The following is a 25000-nucleotide window of genomic DNA, read 5'->3' as shown; positions in this document are numbered from 1 at the left end:
GAGAAAATTTAAGAAACAAGTCTAGTTAGAGATATATATTTTAGGAGGGTAGAACATGGATGTAGCAGGAAATACTGAAAATTTTTCCCTGATCTCCAAACAGATCTAGACCACATCCTGGTGAGGAAATCCCCCCCCTATACTTACACAGTTACAGGGAGGGAGCCTTTCTTCCAGTCCAAGTTGGCATAGGGTTATAAAATTGTCTCTGGACATTGGGATGGGAGTCTTGGCTTTCATGTGTTTCGTGCAGGAAAAGGTTGGTACACCAGGGCAAAAGGAGGTCTAGACCTATGCTAAATAACCTTGTGGAAGATGTGGGAACGGAGGCTATCTGGCAGCTTTGTCAGTCACTTAGGGAGTCAAGATTCAGGGTGGGTTGAGAATACTTTTGTGTTGGATTGGTGTTCTAGGATTTAGGAGTCCCTTGGGTCCTTTGTATTATCAAAGAATAAGTTCAGAAGCAAGCAGCAGCAAGTATGACTGACCTCGGAAATGAAGGATGGTTTTAATTCCAATTTCTAGCCCAGTCTTTGAAACATGCTGAGAAGTAACTGGGGCAGAAATCCCATACCAAAGGTGAATCTATAGTTCTCTTATCTTGAACTACCACAGCTGCCCAGCTAAATGATAGTGGTTGTATTTAGCAGCCATCTACTATTGCTCTGACCCAATTCCCATATGTGAGGATCATGCAGAGCTTAAACTTAAGGAGTAATGATCATACTTTGCCCTGATCATACTACCTTGGGAACACATTTAATTTGCACATGTCCCTTGCTTGAGCTATCTCAGTGATCTTGAAATAACCCAGACCTTTCCTCTGGAATTTACCAAACCTAGTCTTAATATTAAGTCTTAAGTAGACTTGAGAAAGTAGGCTGGAATTAATAACCAGTCCAAAAGAATAACAATTTCATTATTAAAAGCTATTGTAGAGATAAAAGTGAATGACTTGAAAACATCCACAAGCAAAACCACAAAGAAAAACAAAGTATGACCACAAATTCAAAAAGGGAGGGAATTAACAGCTTGATGTTGCTCAGCAACAACTACCTGAAAATTAGAATGAATCTATCTAATAAGAGCCAAGAATTCTATGAGGCAGTTAGAAATCTTAGAAGTCAAGAGACTGAGGGGAAAGAAGAAGAACCCATAAAGGTATCCAATAGCAGAAATAACTGACCTGGAAAACAGACAAAGGAAAAAAAATATAAGAATCGTTGGGCAACTGAATGTTATGATCAAAAAATGTAATAAATTGATTTCCTTCGAACCAGAGGGCAAAAGTGGAAATAGATAGATTCCACTGGAGACGTCCTAAGAGAAACTCCAACAAGACCTAACAGGATCACTACAGCTAAGATCTACAGTGTTCAAGTCAAAAAAAAATATATATATATATTACAAATAGCCAGAATGAAAGAACTCCAGTACCAAGAAACTCCAGTAAGAACTACAAATGATTTAGCATGAAAAAGGAACAGAACTTTTAGAAATAAGATATTTCAGAATTCAAAGGTGGCATAAAATTCCAGATAATAGTCGTGAATAACTTAGCCAGAAAAGTAGAGTATTAGCCTATGGGGAAAAAATATTCATTTATTGGTAAAATATGAAGGATTACCAGGCATTCTTGATGAAAATACTAGAGTTGTGCAGAATTTTTGAAGTTCGATCATAGGCATTGAAAGAAACTATAAGGCCAACGTGAATAAAAAATGATGGGTTAAACTAGTATAAATTGCCTCCTTTTATATATAGGAAAAATGTACATATGTCTCCTGAACCCTATCATCAGAGCTCATAGAGGAAATGTAATTAAATAGAAAGCCTGAAGGGGTTCTTACATTGTTAGTCTTGATGCTGTTAAGAGAATGGAAAAAAGAGGAAAAGGAAGACTGGGGATGAGGGTAGCACACCTAACCTAAATTATATAATCAGGATGCACATGACTGACATTTGAAATGCTCATTTGAACTGTTGGAAGGAAAGAACCTTTTATTGTTACCACTATATACCAAGCAATTTACATTTGTTATCTCATTTGATCCTTAGAATAATCCTGCAGGGTTAGTGCTGTTCTTTTATTTGTGGAAACTGAAGTGGAGATTAATTGGTTTTCCTTGGTCACACAGCTAATAAGTATTTGAGATCAGATTTAAACTTGGTACATCTTGAATCCAGGCCCACTGCTCTGTCTGCCACACCTTCTTGCTGCCTCTAGGTGGGAAGAATGCATGCATGTGCATGTACACATAGGGAAATGGTTGTGGGGGAGATAAAACAGTAAAATTGAGAGGAGAATAGAATAAGGGAGGCATTAGTTGTAAGCAATACAAATTAATGATGTACAAAAATAAACTTTTTAAAGTGGTAAAGAATGTAACTCTTAAGGGGTGCTCCTCAATTGGGAAATGGCTGAACAAGTTATAGGATATAAATATGAGATGATGAAGTATGTGGGAGGGAAGGGTTTCAGAGAAACCTAGGAAGATTTGTATAAATTGATACAGAATGAAATGAGCAAAACCCAGGTGTTTTATTCAGTAACGATAATATCGTCAAACTTGGGAACTCTGATCAGTACAATGACCAACTGTTGTTCTAGGATAAAATGGTTGTAATTTCTTTTGGATGTGGCCAGTGTGAAATTTGTTACATATTTATAACAGGTTTTGTTTTTGTTTTGTTCTTGAGGGGGGATAGCAATTTTTTTTTAATTAGCAAAAATATAATTTAATTTTAAAAATGTTAGGTCAAGCAAATTACTCATGCTTTAAATGAGTAATTCTTTATTATTATTATTATTATAATACCTTTTTATTTACAAGTTATATGCATGGGTAATTTTACAGCATTGATGATTGCCAAACCTTGTTGCAATTTTTCCCCTCCTTCCCCCCATCCTCTCCCGCAATTTTTCCCTTCCTTCCCCCCATCCCCTCCCCCAGATGGCAGATTGACCAATATATGTTAAATATGTTAAAGTATAAATTAAATACAATATAAATATACATGTCCAAACAGTTATTTTGCTGTACAAAAAGAATCAGACTTTGAAATAGTATACTATTAGCCTGTGACGGAAATCAAAAATGCAGGTGGACAAAAATATAGGCATTGGGAATTCTATGTAATTCTAATCATAGCCATCTCCCAGAGTTCTTTCTCTGGGTGTAGCTGGTTCAATTCATTACTGCTCTATTGGAACTGATTTGGTTCATCTCATTGCTTGAGATGGCCACGTCCATCAGAATTGATCATCAAATAGTATTGTTGTTAAATTATATAATGATCCCCTGGTCCTGCTAAATGAGTAATTCTTGAATTAATTAGTGTCTAAAATAATGAAAAATTCTGTACAGATCTCTTATAGATAAAGCCTAAATTATAGCCAATCTCAGTGGCTGTGGTAGTTGTAAATGTCTTCATTGGGACAGATCAATGCTTCTCTGTTACAGTGAGGCATTTATAGTCATCTACCCAAATTGAGGAAAGTAATTATAATGCCTCTTCCAAATGTTGGACCCAGTGGAAGCTTGATCCTTAGCTTTCAGCTCTGAACCTTTTCTACATTAAAAGTAGTTCATTTTTATTCTTTTAGAAAGTCCATTCTATTGCTTACTTAGCTAGCTGCTTTTTTTTTTCTTCACTCTATAAAAATAAAGATCTGTTTATATATACAGATTTTTATATATGTACACACTACTATTCCCAAATTGTGGTTATGGCAGAATTTTAGAGTCCTTAACCATTTTGTTTTTATCTTAGAAACTGATCTTTTTGACTCCTAGAATAGCATTTCTTTAGCTATCCAAGTTGTTTAATTCAAATTAATACAACTTTTTCTACAATTAACATCTGAATGTTTGTTATGACAAAAGTCTAGATCTTGTTAATATATCCATATTCAACATCTTATGAAGTGTTTAGCTTCTGTTTGCGATTTAATCTCTGGGGTTTACCCTGTAATCTTGCCCCAGTTATTTTACAGCAGTATTAAGACATTTTAACAAATAGGCAATAATGTTCCTAATTTCCATGTAATAATTTTAGGCCATTTGACTAAAGCCAGGTCACCCAAATCCCAGTCTCTCACCTTCTATCCACCTCCACTGTGAGCCCTTTTTCCTGTATGGATGTATGGGTCTTCAGTTTGTATTATTTTATTGTCCAGTGGAATGATTTATATTCCTATATCCCTGCCTATTCAGATAACATTGTTCGGCCTATCATCGTCTTGTCTTTTTTTGTTGTTGTTGGTTAATCAGTGAAATTAGTTGAAGTATATGTATATTTTACCTTGGTTCAATCTTCCCTAAAAATTATATGGATGGCAGTTCTCTCTTTGCTTTAGTAACTTAGTGTAAGATAAAAAAACAAAAAAAGATAGAAATTAAACCTTTTTTTTTTTTTCTTATGAGAAGATGTTGTTTTAAAGCTTTTATCTGCAGTATATCTTCCACTAAAATCCTCTTCCTTTTCATGAAGTGGTGGTGGTCTTGGATTCTTGAAGGTTTGCCAGGAAGCAGATTCTGCCAAATAATGTAGGCTTGGTATATGTCATTTGAATACTTGCCTACCTAAGTCTAGAGGGGCTAATTACCAGGCTAACTTCTGGACAAAATTTATTTGGCCAACAACTCCTTTAAAAATATACTAAGTCATTAAGAGGTTGGTTGGTCTGCTTTTATAATATGTTTACATTAATGAAATCATGATTAATTGAAGGATAGATTTTCATGTAATAAGTGTTTTAAACATTACTCATGCAAAAGTTGTCCACTGTCATTACCATGTAACCAAGTCCTTTCATCTAAATTGTTAAGATAGCTAAAGGAACAAAAATATTCATATTTAAACTTAAATTAGCATTTTATAAATTACTTAGCAAAAGTTGGCATTCTTGAAGGCTAAATGTCACTTTTTATAGGCATATAGAAAAACGTGAGATATTACATAGTTCCTTTTTTAGTTTTTTTTGTTACTGTAATTTGCATGAAGGAATGACTTTTTTCTTTAAAAAATTCAATATCAAGTATAGAATAAATGATGAACATATTTCTTGTTAATGAAAAGTTTAAAAAAATTCATGTGGAAAGATTTTTAGATATTCTTAAAATTTTTTATTTTATTGTCTTATAATTAGGACAATGAAGTAAATATAAATAGTAAGACAGGACTCAGAAAAGGCTAGAATATTATGTGCATTATATCTAGCTTTTACATAATAGTTTGTTTGCACATTTCTTTGCTAATATTATTTTATCTTTACAACACTTCTGGGAGGTAGGCTCTGTTATTACCATTTCATAGATGAGGAAGCTGAGGCAGACAGGTTTAAATAATTTACTTAAAATCACACAGTTAAAGTTTGAGGTAGGATTTGAACTCAAGTCTTCCTACTTCCAAGTCCAGCACTGTCTACTGCATTTCAGTGTGTAATTAATCCTAAAACTTGAAACTGAATGTCAGATTGTATATGCTATTTTTTCTTTACCTGATTAGATATACTGAATTTTGCTGATTCATCTTTCTTCTGTTCTCACAGGATGATACATACACAGAAAGCTACATCAGCACAATCGGTGTGGATTTTAAAATAAGAACCATAGAGTTAGATGGAAAAACAATTAAACTTCAAATTGTAAGTATTCATTTGAGACTTGTAATATTTAGAATATGAATTTATAATGAGTGATTTCTAAGCTTTGATTTTTTTAATTTTTTAAATTTTGATTTAATTTTAATAAAATCAAGTAATTGTAAATTAACTTTTGGAAATCTATAGCCATTTCAAGCAGCAAAATCATGATTGGGATCAAGATTTGACTTGTGTTTTATATTGATTCTCCAATCAGAATTTTCCATAAAAACAAGAAAAAAATACACATCTTATTTACTAAAAGTGTATTTAAGTGTATATTCAGGGTGACTGCAGTCGTACATAGCAGTAGTCTCTGAGTTCAAGTCTAAGCTACAAGGAACTACTAGAACCTATTGGGTCTCCACACTAAGTTAGCACTAGTATGATGAGTTCCCAGGAACAGGGGGCACTTTTTACTGTGTAAAAAGATTTAAACTGACCCCAGTCAGAAACAGCTGGTCTAGTTAAATTTTCTATGCTAATGATAGGTAGTAGGGACTGGCCCAAAGGCCCACAAAGATAGACCCCTCTATCCTCTCCTCCAGTGCATCAAAAAGTATTGAATGACAAATTTTAATTAAAGGCTACTTCTAAGTAGTTCTTAGGTAGTTTCACATGGAAAATTAATATGGAAAATAAAATCATCTTGATGTTTTAAAATACTGACATGCTGTTTCTCATATATAAGGCATATTACTTAAAGGAAGTTAGGGCAAAAATACTTTCATCAGAGTTTTTTAAAAAAACTGACATGAATTCCTTACTTTGTAGTTGACTGGTGAGTAGAAAAACTTGGTACAGATTGATTTGTAGATGTAGCCTTTTTAGTAACAAACAATATTAGTAGTTATATAAAGATCTTATTTAGCACAACTGTATGCATCCACTTGTATTCATTCTCATCTTAACATTAACGCAACTCAACAATTGAATTAAATCATTGATCGTCTGAAAAAAATATCTGCTTAATATATTTGAGGAGTTTTTAAAAAGTTTTAATCCAATGATTTGTGGATCTGTTTTTGTTCTTTTAAATTACAGTGGGACACAGCAGGCCAAGAGAGATTTCGAACAATCACTTCCAGTTATTACAGAGGAGCCCATGGCATCATAGTAGTGTATGATGTGACAGACCAGGTGAGTCCTTCAAAAATTATTGCTTTAGTAGAAGCCTGTTATCAGAGAATGGTCATATTCAAGTAATTTACTTTAAAATGCAACCATTGTCAATTTTAAAAGTAAGTGTTTTAAAAACCAAAATGTTAAATGTAATATTCTATATTTTTAATTGTAGAAAATATAAGATGGGAACAAAAGGTAATCTTACTCTGTTAAAGAGAATTGAGTTTGAAAGCTAGGCCAATTTTCAAATGAATAGACTATAATCAATAGTAGTAATTCTTGTGTTAGTATTTTGAGGATTTTTTTTTTAAATAACTATTAAATGCAGATTTTTGTAGAAGGATGTCCTAACTTAATCACCTAGGGGATGGTTCATTTGTGGTCATTTTGTCTTTGAATTTCACATTTTTAAAAAAACCACAAACACAATCACTGTAGTTGATATCTTTCCTTTACAGATTTCCTCTCTCTCAACTCCCTTATTTATGTATCACTTTTAAGTTTTGATTTTTGAAACAGCTTCTTGGACAATCTTTGTTTTAATTGGCTTTTACTTAATGATATCTTCAGATTGCTTTTTATCATGCAAATCTGTAGAGGGCAGTGCTATATTTCACAATGAGATTGGTATCTGCTGATACCTTGATAGCATCTGGTATCCAGTAAACTAGAGGGTTTGTTGTATTTTACTGTCACTGACTAGGTTTAGGAGAGCTGAGTTAAATCTTTACCATGTTTCATATACCTAATGTCAAATCAATAAAAAGTAGTAAAAGTAAGATTTGAAGTCTTAGAACTTCTAGTTGAGGGTTTTGGTATTGGAAAAAAGAGAGAAGAGACTGCAGAAGATTTGGAGGGGAATAAAAGCACATAAATAATTTGGTAAACATTTGACAGGTTCTTAGGTGCAAAAGTGGCTTAGGTTAAAGACAAAGGTTAGGATAAAGAGTCGGAGATCAATAAATTGTTGGAGAGTGGAAATTTATGAATATACAGAATTCAGGAATCAAAAGAAGTACTTGTCAAAAAAGGCGGGGGGACGACAGTAATAAACCTTCACTTCTAAGTGATTTTATATTTAGGCAAGGTTTGTCTTCCAGAATTATTTAAAATCCCAAATTTTGATGGTCAATTATAATTTAAAATTTAGAGCATTTAAACCCAGAACTTAGCAATGTCTCTGATATATAGTATATGCTTAATAAATGTTGGTTGATTAAAATGATCTGTTGTTTCGAAAGCCTGCAATTAAAATATTCTGTTGAAAAAACTGAGTCAATTACTTTTAAATTAGACATTTTTTTCAGTTTTGTTTTAATTGTAGAATTAAAATGAGTTGTTTTCTAAAGTTTCAATAAGGATATAATTAAAGATAATACTGGTATTTCAATAGATTTGTGATCATATAAATGTGGCAACTTTAAGTGATAAAAAATCATAGTCTTTTCCTTCCTTAATGTATATATAACATGACTGTTGAAACTATGGTTCTTGAGGTCCTTTCCATCCTACTTAACCTCTGTCTGCCTGAGTTTCCTTATCTGTAGAATGGGTAAAACAATAACACCCACTTTCCAAGATTGTTGGAGGAGCAAATAAAAATAATTATAAAGTGTATAGCACAGTGGTTAACATGTAGTAAGGACTGCTTAAATGTTAGCTATTCCAGTTATTATAGATATGTGATCTTGTGTTCATATGTGCCATTTATATGTACATGTCTCTGCCTTCTATCCCTCAGTAAAATATTCCTTGGGGACTTCACTTTCTGGTACTTACGATATTGTGTGTATTCCAGTAAAGCACCATAAAATGTCCATTGGTGTCCTTGCCCTCATCTACATGACTGGTGGGGGGGTCATCCTTTTCGTCTCCCACCTCCCTCTTTTCCTCTACCCTTTTTCATACATATCAGTGGTGCCATGGATAGAATTTTGGACCTAAAGTCAAAAGTTGTGAGTTCAAAAATGGCCCTGAATACTTATTAGTTGTATAATCTTGGTCAAATCACTTAAATGTTGTTTGAAGCTGTTTCTTCAACTGTAAAATGGGGATAATTTTCGATATGTATACCAGAGTAGTTGTGAAGATGAAATGAGATAAAGACTTTAGTATTATAGTAGACACATATTAGGTGCTGTGTAAATGCTAACTGTTGTTATTGTTATCATCAACTGTATACTTTAGGCTGATTATTTTGTATGATTTTCTGAAAGTGAAATTCATTTGGAGTAGAAAGTATTAAAAATTCTACTGGTGTGAACAAAAAGAAGTGGAAAGGTCTTCCTTTCAACTTTGGCCAAAAGTTGCTCCTATTCTTAGTATCTAGATTTGGTATAATTGGGAAATAAACTCTTGTTGTTTAACAAGCTTTTCTTAATTTTGAAGATCTAGAAATTTTTTTTTTTAAATTATAACTTTTTATTGACAGAACCCATGCCTGGGTAATTCTGTTCCGACTTTTCCCCTTCCTCCTTCCACTCCCTCCCCCAGATGGCAAGCAGTCCTGTACATGTTAAATATGTCACAGTATATACTAGATACAATATATGTGTGCAGAACCGAATAGTTCTCTTGTTGCATAGGAAGAATTGGATTCAGAAGGTAAAAATAAACTGGGAAGAAAAACAAAAATGCAAACAGTTTATACACTCATTTCCCAGTGTTCTTTCTTTGGGTGTAGCTGCTTCTGTCCATCATTGATCAATTGAAGCTGAGTTAGAGAAGAGCTAGAAAATTTAAGAGAGATGGGATCCTCTGAAGTTAACTTGTTTATTAATTTGTAAGAACATAAAGTAAAACTTAGTAAAATAATTTATAATACATATTAATATCATACATTAGGATCTCCCCATACCATCCAAATCTTACATAGCACCTTGTGTCTCTTACAGACTTAATATCTTGGTAATAATACTAAAACTTTATAAGATCAGGAACTGGGAATTGTCTCATACATAGTCCCAGTGCTCTGCATGTCCTAGGTGGACAATAAATGTTGCACTATTCTTGTCTAGTACAAAATTCTTTGCTTTGTAATAGATTTACATTAACTGTGGTTTAAAGCTAAGTGGGTAGGGAACATGGGATCTTTTCTTATAATTTCCTAAGTGTTGAAACCCACCTCCCTGATACAGGCCTACTGTCTTTTATAACTTAGTTTTAGACTTTGGCCTGGGGCAGAGAAAGGACTGGAGAGACTAGGATGTGTCCAAGGCTCAGAATGACCTTGCGTCTTCCTGATAAACTTAAGACCAGTTTTCTGTATCCTATACTGTGTTCTTTCTAAATTTTCTCTAAAAACAGTATTCACCTAAGATAGTCCTCATTCTGCTGCTTTTTCAATTGAGGTGTGTTAGGAATATTTCTTTGTTTATGCCTATTTTCTCTGAACTTCAGAGTTGGGGGAACTTTAGGCACTGCCTATAAAGAGAGAGTTCATTTTCTTAGGAAACTTCCCTTTATGTGGAGCTTCAGTTTTATTTTCTTTGCAACTTTTACACATTATTCTGATTTTTTTTCTTTATCCATCCATCCCTCTTTTCCAGTGAATTTGATGTATTCATTATATTACTCAAAGTTTTAATACCTTCTTGTTGGCAGAACATTGAGGAGAGGTAGTGTTTGGATAACCTGGTCACCTGCCTCATGGAGCTTATGTCCTGGTAGAATGGATATTACAACTCTAGAACTCAAATATAAAATAATTCACGTACAAAAATATTGTTCTGTACAGTCTAAAGTAGACAATTATCCCCAAATGATATGACTGGGGAGTTAGTATTTCTCGGAAGAGTTAATATTTGAGTTGAGATTTAAAATGGATGAAGAATTTAGGCAAAGGGAAGAGAGAGCAATTCATTCCTAGAAACTATTTTAGAAAAAAAGCTTAGAGATTGAAAAGTAGAGAGTTTGGGCAACAATGCACCGTTGGTGTAGTGTATATGGTGAAGTAATTTAAGGTTGTGTGGTGAGCCAGGCATTAGGGAGTGGCTAAAGATTTTTATGCAGAGACTAAATCACAATCAGTGACTAGATAGTAATAAGAAAGATAATTTGAATTGATAGCTGTGAGGCTTGTAGGGTGAAGATGAGGGTGAAGGAGGAATGAATAATAGGGCAATGTTTGAGAGATTTTAAAATCAATAAGAACCAGGGTAGAGTTGAGGGGTGAAGAAAAAACAGTCAAAGATAGTGCTAAAATTTCCAGTTTAGGAAACTGAATATTTGATGTCCAGAAGTTGATTTTGACAATATTTCTTGATACCTGTTTTTATAGGAGTCCTTCAATAATGTAAAACAGTGGCTGCAGGAAATAGATCGTTATGCCAGTGAAAACGTCAACAAGTTATTGGTAGGGAACAAATGTGATCTGACCACAAAGAAAGTAGTAGACTACACAACAGCAAAGGTATGTCAGTTTTATTCTTTATATTTTTATTTGAAGTTTAAGCTTGAAAAAGTAAAACTTTTAAAAATTACTATTACTACTTATTTGAGTAGTCTTGCTGAATCAAAAAACTGAGTATTTGAGAAATACTCAATTGAATCAAAATGAACTTGGAGGATTTAACATAATTCAAATATAAAATAATGAATATATGGGACAAATTGTTCTGTGGAAGCAAGAAAAACTTTCTGAGTCGACATTTGTGTTGAGGTGTAAAATGGCAAGAATTCAGATGAAAAGGAATGAGAATAATTCATTCCTAAATATCATCATGGGGGAAAGGGTTAATGTTTTTATTACTAATACATTTCTTAACAGATAATAATACTCATGGAGAATAGGTCTAACTTTATTCTTCATTTCATATTTTATATTGCCAGGAATTTGCAGATTCTCTTGGAATTCCATTTTTGGAAACCAGTGCAAAGAATGCAACAAACGTAGAACAGTCTTTCATGACAATGGCGGCTGAGATTAAAAAGCGAATGGGCCCTGGAGCAACAGCAGGGGGTGCAGAGAAATCCAATGTTAAAATTCAGAGCACTCCAGTCAAGCAGTCTAGTGGAGGTTGCTGCTAAAATCTGCCTCCCTTCTTTTCTCACCACAATGAATTTGCAATCTGAACCCAAGTGAAAAAAAAAAACAAAAAAAAAACAAAAAAAAAAAAACAAAATTGCCTGAATTGTACTGTATGTAGCTGCACTACAACAGATTCTTACCGTCTCCACAAAGGTCAGAGATTGTAAATGGTCAATACTGACTTTTTTTTTATTCCCTTGACTCAAGACAGCTAACTTCATTTTCAGAACTGTTTTAAACCTTTGTGTGCTGGTTTATAAAATAATGTGTGTAATCCTTGTTGCTTTCCTGATACCAGACTGTTTCCCGTGGTTGGTTAGAATATATTTTGTTTTGATGTTTATATTGGCATGTTTAGATGTCGGGTTTAGTCTTCTGAAGATGAAGTTCAGCCATTTTGTATCAAACAGCACAACAGTGTCTGTCACTTTCCATGCATAAAAGTTTAGTGAGATGTTATATGTAAGATCTGATTTGCTAGTTCTTTCTTGTAGAGTTATAAATGGAAAGATTACACTATCTGATTACTAGTTTCTTCATACTCTGCATATAATTTGTGGCTGCAGAATATTGTAATTTGTTGCACAATATGTAACAAACAACTGAAGAAATGTTTAATAAATATTGTACTTATTGGAAGTAATATCAAACTGTATGGTGATAAGTATTGTCTTAATTCTTATGGTTAAGGGGAAATATAGGCTTGCATTGTGCTCAAAACATAGCCATTTATGTTCAACAGGGCACTTTAGACCTATTTTAGAATAGCAACAACAATGCTTCCCAGCTAATATACCTACCTGATAAATGATGCAACAGTGCAGGCATGTATACTGTACAGGAATTTAGCAAATTTGGTTTGGAGGGAAATTAAAGTGGTATTTATGGAGATCAAGTACATTTTTGAATGTACAATATTTAGTCTATTATCTCTGATCTTTAAAACCATTTTTAAAATGGCTTTATTTAGAAATGCTTTTGTTAATTCATCTGTAGTAGAGGTGGAAAATTGTATCTTTTTCCTAACTTGTGAATGATCAGACTAACAATTCAAGCTGATGTAATTTAGCCCAGTATGTGCTTTTTTTTTTAATATCCTGTTACTTCCATATTCTGAATCAATACCGTTTCAACTTTATTAAATAAGTTTAGTGCACTATCTTTAATAATTATTCTGCCCTCCATAAACTGTAGCTATATATAACTTGTGTTGGGGCGAAAAGTTAAAACAATGAAGAAGCAAGCTGGGAGTATGTTTTCTCTCATTAGTTGATAACCCTTACCTGAAAAATGACACCCCTAAAATGAGTTAAAACGATTTGTGGCTTGGTGGAAACTATAAAAGGAAGTTAATTGCCTGGGTGAATTTTTGCACCCACATGACAATGTAAAAAGTCTCAAGAATATCTTGGGTTAGATTTTTTGTTTTTTGGGGGTGTTTTTTTTTTCCTTTTTGAGTGGATACCAAATCTTTGTTTTCCCCTAAATGCTTTCATTTAAGATTCTCCCCTTATTGTTTAAATATATGCTACAATAGCCAAAACACTGTACACAAACACATCCTATGGTGAAGTCTTTAAACTTAATTCAGGGGTTAAAATACAAGTAAAAGCAACCCTTAAAATATTTTTTATTTTATTTTCACTAAACAGGCAATCGTAAAACATGGTACAAAAATAAGTGGTTAAGATTATTGTAAAATGAATGAACAGAATAAATATACAATTGAATTTTCCATCTATGAGAATTTCACAATAAAATCATAGTTTACTTTGTATTATAGATGTGCTTATTGAGAATCTATTCATACTACATAAGGCAACTGACCAGTTCCTGAAGTCACAGATAGTTTGGGTAATTTTAAAAATAAACACCTTCAAACGAAGAGTTACATTTGTCTTAAAACAGCATAAAACACAGCTTTCAGAAACACTTGAAAAATAATTGAATGAATAAATCACAAACTTTGGATTCTGAAGTAAGATGTATTACATTGGTGATCTAGCAAAGTTTTCATGAAATTTACATGCTTATTTGAATAATCTGGAAAATCCCAATATGATTCCCCAAGACATTCAAAACAAGGAAAATAATGCTGTGTAATATGTCTATTGGTTTTTTTTTAATGTCCTGATTGATTGATTGGGGAAAGTAAGTTGTTAGTTGCATGGGGGGAAAAACATTCCTTTCTGCCATGACTTTTAGGAACAAGTTATTTAATGTTGGGCTATGGACTTTATTGTGGTTAGATGTTGGGAATTATAAAGGATATTTCAGAAACAGTTGTTTAAAGAAAAATAGGGGATCTTTATGAGGTGGCCATTATTTCTTAACCTGAGCCTCCTTAACCTGTTGAAATTTCGTTTATTAGCAATAATGCTGACTTTACATGGTTAGTAAAAGACTATCTCTTAACATTTCTGTACTGCTTTATGTTTTGAACAAGTGCTTTCAGAAACATGTCATTGTAACTGTACATTAACATCTTCAACTCATAGATAGGTTAGGAATAGTTCACCTACACTTTGTCATATATGTAGTCATTTAATAGAAGTGGGACTTAATCCAGTGTTCATTTTACCATTCTAGATGATAGGTTGTTTACAGTGGACATGAGATTTAACAGAACTTGTTGGCAAGAGGTACATAAAGCAAGGCAACATTTCCCATCTGTCTTAATGATTTCAGGAACATTTTGCCCAAGTAGATTTAATGTTGGTTATAACATCTTATTTTTTGCCCAAGATTTTGAGATTGGCCTAACTTTTAGTATTACTGAATGACTGCTAAGCCAAAATGAGTTTTTTTTGTTTGTTTTTAAAGAATAGCGGCTATCAACTGGACTCAGTGGCATTCTCAGCCAGCTATAAAGTTAGCTTCCACAGAGAAGATACTTAATGGTGTTTTGCTACTCAATTGGGAAAAAGGATTTGAATGGTAATAGCTTAAAAAACCTTTTGTATGATACAATTCTTTACTTAAAAAGAGCCTCTCCCAAGAGCGTTTTGTGGAAATTGTATAAATCCAGTATTAGATTTCAGAAGGCACCATTAGTTGCAGAATTCAGAATTCCATTTTCTCCCATCACTTATTACATAGTACTGAGTAACCAATCGCCTTCTATAGGATGTTCTACTCATAGCTAATTCATGTACAAGTTACTTCTATTTTCCAATCAGTTTAAATGTGACAAACTGGTATTTCTCTTAAGTATTACCATGTATTTGGGGACAAAATATGAAGTTATTGATATCACTAATATCAGGAATTCCCTCCATTACTTATGACAAAACTAGTATGACTCAGATCAATGGTTTTCTTAACCTTCTTAAGAAGACCTCTTTATACTTAACTGAGGACTTTAAAGTTTCTAATTTAGAATTAAAATGCAGTTATGAAAGTATTTCCCACTTCCTAGAGCCTGTCTCAATTATTTTTTGACCACATTTTTGAGAAGCTCTTTAATATTTTTTACATTGTTTTACCCATATTTTCATTTTAACATCACAGTATAAACCCATGAGATGTATACTATAAGTATTCACACATTGTTCGAGAGGAAAAAAACAGCTAAAGTGATTTGCCCACAGTCACATGATTAGTGTCTGGCAGGACTAAGCCTTTTTTTTTTTTTAAACTCTAATCCCAATGGTTTTTTCTCTCCTAAACCAAACTGTCTTTATAGTTTTTGGGGGGGAGAAAGGGAAAGGAAAAATATTTCTAGGACATTTCATTTCTAATAGGTTGATTCCATCAATACTGATTAGCAACTCCTCCAGTCTTAAGAGAACTGCCTAAAGGGAGGAAAAGAGGACAGAATACTGCAAGATTTAGGTCACTTCTGCTCAGGATCACAGTCATATTGTCAGAAGCAGAACTTGAACCGGAAGTCTAGCTTGTGACTTCATAGTGTATGTTGTTAACAATACATCTAGAAAGATTGTATGTCTTAATCGGTCTTGAGTCTTAAGGGTGTTACCTCCTTCCCATAAGCATTATCCACCTAATTGAGAATCTTCTCTAAAGAACTAGACAGAAATTACATCTTTGTAATAAATACGTGTGACCAACAATTTGAAATGGTTGGAGCTGGCTAGCTCATATAGGTAAGCATTTTACATTTTATATGTCCCAGGAACGTTATTATCATCTAATTTTCAAGAAATCTGACAGCACTGCACTAGGGGACTTAAAATTTTCTTTGGCTAGAATTGAGTGTTGGACTTTTTCTATTTTTAAGGATAGTAGTTTAATTGATTCACTATACCCCCTAACACTCAAGTATTTGAAATCTTAATGCTGTCATCGGGACTTCATGTCTATATGAATCAATTTAGAAATGTGTACCTCAGACTTAATGGTTAATCTCAGAAATGATTAACTCTACAGCTGACCTATTCCATCTTTCATCATTTCATTTTTTTTAAAAAGTAACCTATTCAAACTGAAAAGTATTTCCCCAAAGCTCTGAGTTCTTTTCCTCTAATATTCCACTACTAAACATCCTTTTCTCAATTCTTAGTTAAGTTTATATTCTACTTGCTTTCCTCTTCTATGTTCGTTCATTCATGACCTGAGTAAGTTCAGTTTGGGAAAATGATCTGTTCTGTAAGTCTCTTGTGTCATTCTAAAAAGGTATAGAATTATTTAGATGGTTAAATTACATTTCCACTTTAAAATTGTGAGGAGAATGCATTTTCTTTTTCTAGTGTTTACACTCAGGATAGCAAAATACACTTAGAGCCTAAACTTTAAGGAATTAAATGAGGCCAGCCAAACACTCAAGTCACCCAAGAGATGGGCATACAAATCACATCAAATCATCCACTTGAAAAGAATCTAAAGTGCCTTCAGTAATAGGCATTTAATGTGTACTGGAGGTGCCATCTTTCAATTTAATAAAGACAACTGTCATAGCAGGAAAACTAGTGTTACTATTTCCCAACATTTTGATGGGATGTATTCAGTTGTCATCAGTGTTGATACCTTTCTATTGTAAATATTCAAAAAAACCAAACCAGGTTTGGTTTTCCCAAATGAGGTTTCTTTGTGGAAAGATAGGCCAATACTCTTTTAGTTCGCAGTTTGGAGGCCAAGTATTTTCAATGTCAAATTTCCCAGCTCTCTGTGGACACTTAATAAAAACAGGTGACGCAAAATGATTCCTGAGACTTAAGTCTGGTTATGAGGGCAGTTGCCACCATTCCCTTTTCTTTTTAAGGGGACAGACTTGTCACTTAGGCTATTTTCTATTAAGAATTGAGAAGCTGAGTGGCTTGGCAATCCCCATAGAGTCACTGGAAGCACCATTTGAAAAAAACCTTGATCTAGAAGGTATTTTTTCAATAATTCAAGTAGCTGTCCACTTCACACATGAAAAATCACTTAAGAGCCAGTAGACCAATGCTGTGGTTCTCTCTGCTACATCAGAATGATCCGACAAAACAATCATTGCTTGGGCTTGGCTTCCAGCAAATTCTTGTTTTTCCAAACAACTAGGTTTGGGCTAACAGATTCCAACACTGCTTGAGATGTTACCTGAAATAGAAAGGAGGCCATGTGTTATAGGCAGGAACTAGCAAAGAAAAACCAAATTCAAGGATTATGTGCATCCTTAGCCAGGCCAGGGTGACTTGCTCCCGTAGATTGAATTAAGGCACTGTAGATCTTAATTTAGACTAAGAAAGGACACCATCCTACCTTTAGTTTTTTATTAATGGGGAAATTATGGCTACAAGAGATGTAAGTGGCTGGACCAAAGTCACACATAGAGTTACAGAGCTATTTGAAACTGGGATTTTAGGATTCTTAATTCAGTGTTTCTTAAGCCATTCTGTGAACAACACAGACTCTTGCTACAGATTGCTCCTGACATGGTACAAGAAGTATTCTATTCACCCGAGGGACCATTCTAGAAAAGAATGTTGTACTAAATCACCAGCTTAGTCCATTTATTAAACCCTTACTGAGACAGTGGGGATGAGCAGTGAAGGGGCAGTCTGAGTGGTAGTGACCATTTGGCTGCCATGGATCCTTGTCACCTCACCTTTCCTCATAGACCAAAAAATGGAATTGTTTCTTCTTTAAAAAGCATGGAGTAGCTATGCCCTTTGATTTTTTTATGGCCAGGGAGAAGCATGGGGGTGGGAAGCAGGGTAATAAAACCTGAGACACTTGAATCCCTGTTAGTTATGAGGGATTAGCTAGGGCAGGGAAAAAATTTTTTAAGTTCTATTAAATGCAAATGGGAATAACTAGAGGTTTCAGAGGCAAAGGCTGATACTCTTGTGGGTTAGCAGAGAAAAAAGAAGCTGGATCTTCTCATCTAGAGTTGCTGCAGAAATACCTTGTTAGCCAGTCTCTAATCTAACAGAAATGATTAATTTCAGGAAAATGAACAATCACTAGCAACTGAGCTGATTCTATGATTCTAATGACACAAGCTAGCAGGCCATTATAAGAATCAGATTAAAAGAGATATTTCAGTCCCGCCTGAAATATGCTGGTTGTGGGACCATGTAGCCAAGGTCCTTAAATTCTTACTATCCCAAGCAATGAAGATTAAGTTGTAGATGGTTTTCCATATTAAAGCCTTTCAAAATCCAATTCCAAACTACCTTATGGACACAAATCCCTCTCCCTCTTGCATTTCTGTTCCTCACACAATATTCCACCTTCCATCTCCCATTTATTTGCAATGACTGTCCCACCTCATGCCTGGTCTGCACACTATCCTCCCTGCTGTCCCAGCACTCACCTACATAAAGTCTTCACTTACTTCCTGTCTGCATGAGGCCTCTCCCCAAACTACCCTATATAATACATGTGCATAGATAGCACATATATTTAATACATAATATAGGGTAAATATAATTGTTATAATCATAAAAATATGACAATATATTAAGCATATGACATATATACTTGATGTTACTCCCAAGAGGATGTAAATGGCTTGAGGGTTGTGTCCCTAAAGCCTAGTGCACAGCATATTAAATGCTTATTGATCAGCATTAGCAATGTCACATTTTTACATAAATCGTATTTACATAGTGCTGTAAGGTTTGCAAAGCATTTCAAAGACATCATTTCCCTGGAACTGAAAAGTGCTTGGAGAAGTTTGAACCTCAGTTTTTCTGACTTCAAACCCTGCATTTTATCCATCATGACAAGGCAGGACCATCCCATCTTCTAGTTCTGCTTGGAGTCCCACCCAATTCAAATTGGCAACATTTATACTGTTTATCTTCTCTCGGTTCTAATATCATTTTTAACATATCACAACTCTGAGCTCAGCCAGTTTTAAGGACCACAGCAGACATTCACTCAACAAACATTTAGCACAAGTGTTTTCTGAAGAGATTACGGAGAGAAATGTCTTCCTCTCTCCTCTCCCCCCCCCATTTCTTTGCTTACCTGATATTATATCCTTTCACATGTAGCTGGCTTGCTGTCTGGGCCAGAAGTACTCCCGGCCATCATGTCTAAAGCTGCCAAGACCGAGTCATACAGTCGTTCTGCATGGTCCTCAAGCTCACTGGATTGCCTTGCAATCAACCCAAGAACATCCTTTAAAACTAACAAGGGGAGATCGGAGTAATTAGTACCCAGAATATACAAGTGATAGTCAAGAAATAAGAGAACAAAAAACCATACCACTGGATCTTACAGAAATATTTTCCCCCATCAAGATGATAATCCTTGGTTTAAAAACAGTCTTAATGCACTCTTTACTACTTAGTATACTAAGGCCCAGAAACTGATGGCAGATGTTTGTTCAAAAGTTTTTAGTTCAAATTCTGAAATCCACATTTTCACCTTCAAATTAAAGCTAAACTTCCATCATGTAATGGTGTCTGGGTTTAAATAACTGGGCAGTATGGCAACAAAGTGTAAAGAATGAAGAATGGCTGGTCTAGGCCCTTCCCTAAAATTGCAGAAAAAATTCACTGTTGCAACTGAAGAAGGGGCTGATAGGGGAGGCAGTAGATGAGTCACAGTGGCAAGTCTAGGGCAAGTGGGTGAAAAAAACAATCCTCACCTGCAAAACAAAGGAGCTGGACTAGGTGACTTCTAAAGTTCCTTCCAGCCCTATAATCTAGTTAGTAGGAAGACTGACATGTAATTCTGGAGAAAAGAATATGAATGGACACACAAAATCAGTATTTTAACAAATTACACAAATCACTTTAGGAAACGGATCAGGGTTCCAAGCCAAGCCCCAAAATTTGTAGTCAGGGGAATAAGGTAAATCACTTAAATCTCTTGCAGTTTATTGTCTTCCTTTCTGATGACTCCTGGACCATGGAGGCTAAAGGAGCTGCCATAGGACCCCGACTTGTAAGCTCACTTCAATTATCAGGCCATGTCACATACCATGGGGCCCTGGTAGGTAAAGTTCTCACTAAATTTCTTTAACTTTGTTTTTAAAACAAAGTCAAAAGCCCTCATGTCCTTCATTCAAAGAAACAGTTTTACCATTTTTATTTCTCAAGGCTGACAAACATTCAAGCTAGTGGGGATATGTAAAGACAGGAAAAGCGAATCTCTATACTTGAATTCTCAGGCTACCCCCTTTAATTTCAGACCATTCCTTCCAATCCCAAGACCCTAAGGCGCACAAGGACAGGATGCTTGTGGCCCTGTTTATGACAGACAAGTGTCCTCTGTTTTTTTGTAGTACATGCAGCCCTTGTTAGAAAACAAAGTTCATCTCACTCTTTGAGCCCTTATCATGCACGATCAGTCTTGCCAGTCCTTTCTCAAGCTTCCTGCCCCAGCTACAACATCTGCCAGCAGAGGAAGAGGAAACTACCGCTCTTTGGACAATGCTGATAAGAAGAAAAGTAGACCGAGAACTGGGGGCTGGAGATCAGCCTCTGGAGGAAGCCACGCCAAGGCAGCGTCATCAGGTAAAGATACCATGGAGGCTCTATGGCTTGGCAAGAGAAGTCAAGGAAAGGGATTCCAAATGTGATTAGAACAGGTATTCACCTTATGTGTATGCAGCAGATCCTTGGCTCTAAATTGTGCAGATTTATAAAAAGAGACTTGGATTAGCAGAGGAGATGTTGTAGAGAAGCCAGGCTCACAGGATTTGGACAACTCTCACTGCCCTCTCATACTATTTCTCTGAAACTCTGCAGTGGTTTTCTTTTTCTACTATGAGGTTTTGTTCTCATCCTAAGGATCTTAAATTCGTAGGAACATACTCAGGAGAGAGATACAAAGGGCAAGAAATCAAAATTTTGGAATTCAAAAAGAAGTCTAGCTGAATGGAATTTCATCATTAAGTAGCAATGTCCAAGTCTTGGTATAAAAAGGAGTTGGAGGCATCCAAGTTGTCCAAGAATCAAATGAAAAATAATGCACATTTTAGTGGTTTCAGGCTGAGTGAAGACAGAAAATGAAAACTTTTATAGTTAAGACCAAAACTATCAGTTAAATGGGACCTTGGAGAGGAAATCCTCTCCTACCCATACATTCCCTTCTTGTTCCAGGAACAATTTTAGAAACAAGGCCTTTATACAGAGACCCTTACTATAAAAAATTTTTCTTACATTTCTACTTTCCTTCTAATGTTAGTTACATTGGTTCTGTTTGTGTAAAACCTTTTAAATTTAATATAATCAAAACTGCCAATTTTACATCTAGTAATACTATCTTGTTTGGTCAAAAATTCTCTTCTCCATAGAGCTGGCAGGTAAACTATTCCTTGTTCTCCTAATTTGCTTATGGGTATCACCTTTTATGTTTCAACAATATACCCAATTGGACATTATTTTGGTATATGATATAAAAAATTGGTCTCTAATTACATTCTGCCATATTGTTTTCCAGTTTTCCCAGACATTATCATGTAGTGAGTTCTTGTTTCAAAAGTGGGGGGGGGGTCTTTGAATTTATCAAACATTAGATAAGTCTGATCATTTATTACTGAGTTCTGTGTACCTAATCTATTCCATCAATTCACCACTCTCTTAGCTAGTAGCACTGTTTTTGCTTTACTGATTACCACTTTATAATACAGTTGAGATCTGGTATGAATTAGACCACCTTACTTCACTTTTTTTTTCACTGATTCCCTTGATCTTTTTGTTCTTCCAAATGAATTTTGTTAAATTTTTTTAGCTGTATAATTTTTTGGTAATTCAATTGGTATGGCACTGAATAATTTAATTTAGGTAGAATTGTCATCTATAAATTGGCTTGGCCTATAATAGTTTTCCAATTGTTTAGATATGCTATTATTGTGTGAAGTATTTTGTATCTGTGTTCACATAATTCCTGGATTTGTCTTGGCAGGTAGACTCCCAAGTATTTATATTGTCTACTATTATTTTAGTTGTAATTTCTCTTATTTCTTACTGCTCAGTTTTGTTGATAATATACAAATAGTGTTAATTTATATAGATTTATTTTATATCTTGCAACTTTGCTAATGCTGTTGTTTCAAGTAGTTTTTGGTTGATTCTTTAAATATGCCATCATATGATCTGCACAAAATAATTGTTTCCTCATTGCCTATTTCAATTCCTTCCATTTCTTTTTCTTCATTCATTGCTATAGCTAACATGTCTAGTGCAATACTGAATGGTAGTGGTAATAATGGGCAACCTTGTTTTACCCCTGAACTTAAGGGGAATGCTTCTTGTTTATCCCCCTTTACATATAATGTATGCTGATAGTTTTTCTTAAAATGACAAGTAGCATCTAAACTATCTATTCTTATGCTCTGTTTTTAATAGGAACGGATCTTGTGTTTTTTCATCAAATGCTTTTTCTACATCTATTGATTTCTGTTGATTTTGTTATTGATATGATCAATTATGCTGAAAGTTTCCCTAATATTGAGCCAGCCCTGCATATAAATTCCACTTGGTCATAGCGGATAATCCTTGTGATACATTGTTGTAATCTCCTTAACAGTATTTTATTTAAAATACTTACATCAATAGTCACTAGGAAAATTGGTCTATAGTTCTCCTTTCCTCCATTCTGACTCTTCAAGTTATTAGCACCAAATTTGTGTCATAAAAGGAATTTAGGAAGAGTCCTCCTTTGCCTATTTTTCCAAATAGTTTACATTAGGACCAATTGTTCTTAATTTACTTGGCAGAAATCACTTGTGAATTCATATAGCCCTGGGGATTTTTTCTGAGGGAGTGCACTGATAATTTGTTAAGTTTTTTCTGTGATTGGATTATTTAAGTATTCTATTTCCTCTTCTGTTAATCTGGGCAATTTATAGTTTTGTAAGTATTCATCCTTTTCATCTAGATTGTCACGATTCACTGGCATATTGCTGGGCAAAAAACCTCCTAATTGTTGCTTTAATTGCCTATTCATTGGTGGTGAGTTCAATCTTTTCATTTTTGATATTGGTAATTTTTTTTAAACCAAATTAAACAATGTGTATCCATTTTTTTAAAAAACAAAACCAGGTTTTAGTTTTATTTATTCAATGGTTTCTTATTTTCACTTTTATTAATCTCTCCTTTGATTTTTAGGGTTTCCAATTTTGTATTTAATTGGAGATTTTAAATTTCTTAGTTTTTTTTAGTTGCATGCCCAATTCATTGATCTGTTCTTTCTTTTACTCATGAAGCACTAAGAAAATACATTTTCCCTTAAGTACTGCTTTTGCGGCATCCTATAAATTTTGGTATGTTGTCTTAGCATTTTCTTTAATGAAATTATTGTTTTTATGATCTGTTCTTTGACCCAATCTTCAGAATTATTTAGTTTCCAATTAATTTTTAATATATCTTTCCATGGCCTTTTATTAAATATAACATTTATCAAATCACAATCTGAAAAGGATACATTTAATATTTCTGCTTTTTTGTATTTGATTGTGAGTTGTTTATGCCCTATCTGATACTTGGTCAATTTTTGTGTAGGTGCCATGTAACCACTGCAAGACATATTCCTTTAACTCTATTCAATTTTCTCCAGAGGTCTGTCTTTCCCATCTATTCTAAAGTTTTATTTACCTTTTTCTTATTTATGATTTTTTCCTACTTCTGAGAGGGGAAAGTTGAGAGTAGTCTCTATTAGTAAAGTTTTAAAGTCTATTTCCTCCTGTAACTAACTCCTTTAAAAATGTGAATGCTTTTTAGTGCATGTATTTTTAGAATATTATTTCATTGTTTATGCTACCTTTTATCAAGATGTAGATTCCTTCCCTATCTCTTTTAGTTAGATCTATTTTTGTTTTTACTTTGTCTAAGATCATGATTGCCCCCTGATTTTTTTAACTTTAGTTAAAACAATATATTCTGCTCCAGCCCTTTATCTTTACTCTGTCTCCCTGCTTCAAATTTATCTCTTGCAAACAAAATACTGTAGGATTTGGGTTTTTAATCTACTCTGCTATTCGCTTTCATTTTATGGGTGAGTTCATCCCATTCATGGTTATGATTATTGTATATTTCCTTCTGTCCTATTTTCCCTATGTATACTTTTCTTTTCCTACCCTCCCCCTGTTTTTTGCCTCTGATTAACTGCCTCTCTTAATCTTTGTTCCCTTCTGTATCACCTCTTTCTTGTTCCCCACCCCTCTACTTCACTATAGAATAAGAGATTTCTATTCCCAAATATATGGTCCCATCTTTGAGCCAAATCCTACGAGAGTAAGGTTTACACAATGCTTACCCACTTCCTTCTTGTAACTGTCATAATAGGTATAACTGTCATAATAGGTCTTTTGAACTTTGAACTGGCTTTTCTTTCTACTGTCAAAGATTTTAATATGAAGTAATTCCCTCCAATCAAGATTCCCAAAATTTCTCTTCCAGCAACTAGTTCTTTTTTGGGTAAGAATCAGATCCAGAACAGACATTCTCTGCATTGCTTCTCTGCCTTAAACAATTTTTGGCAGAGAGCACTCCAGCCCCTGCCTAGATCCTGGAAGCACCCCAATCACTACAATCTTTTACCTTTGTGCCAGGCTTGTTAGCTGTCTACAAAAATATTTAATTTATCTAGTTCCTTTTTTCTAAGTCATATGTAATATAATTATATGACTCCTGTTTCTGCTATTAATCTTCACTTCCTGATTCCTAGATTTTCTCATATATATATACATATTATTATAAACTGCTAGTTACCACATCTTCCTCCATCCTTTCAACAAGGCATTATCTTTTCAGAGACATATCCTAGTCATAGATCTCACTTCTCCAATTCTCAAGTGA

The 25000-nt window shown here is 34.3% G+C and overlaps 2 protein-coding genes across 2 annotated transcripts in view; one reads left to right on the top strand and one right to left on the bottom strand.

Moving 5' to 3' along the window:
- The window catches only part of RAB1A (RAB1A, member RAS oncogene family), a 47903-nt gene extending 34320 nt beyond the window's left edge, over positions 1–13583 (top strand). The window contains exons 3-6 of the mRNA XM_051975395.1: positions 5555–5650; positions 6692–6787; positions 11052–11183; positions 11603–13583. Of these exons, the coding sequence (XP_051831355.1) occupies positions 5555–5650; positions 6692–6787; positions 11052–11183; positions 11603–11800 (522 nt within the window). The 3' untranslated portion in view covers positions 11801–13583. The remainder of the gene's footprint in view (positions 1–5554; positions 5651–6691; positions 6788–11051; positions 11184–11602) is intronic.
- The window catches only part of CEP68 (centrosomal protein 68), a 37335-nt gene continuing 25748 nt past the window's right edge, over positions 13414–25000 (bottom strand). The window contains exons 6-7 of the mRNA XM_051975394.1: positions 19218–19378; positions 13414–17339 (exon numbers count right to left, since the gene is read on the bottom strand). Coding sequence (XP_051831354.1) covers positions 19224–19378 — 155 coding nt within the window. The 3' untranslated portion in view covers positions 13414–17339; positions 19218–19223. The remainder of the gene's footprint in view (positions 17340–19217; positions 19379–25000) is intronic.

Source organism: Antechinus flavipes, chromosome 2, assembly GCF_016432865.1.
Source record: "Antechinus flavipes isolate AdamAnt ecotype Samford, QLD, Australia chromosome 2, AdamAnt_v2, whole genome shotgun sequence".
NCBI classification, from domain to species: Eukaryota; Metazoa; Chordata; class Mammalia; order Dasyuromorphia; family Dasyuridae; genus Antechinus; species Antechinus flavipes.
This window is presented reverse-complemented; position numbering and strand designations above follow the sequence as displayed.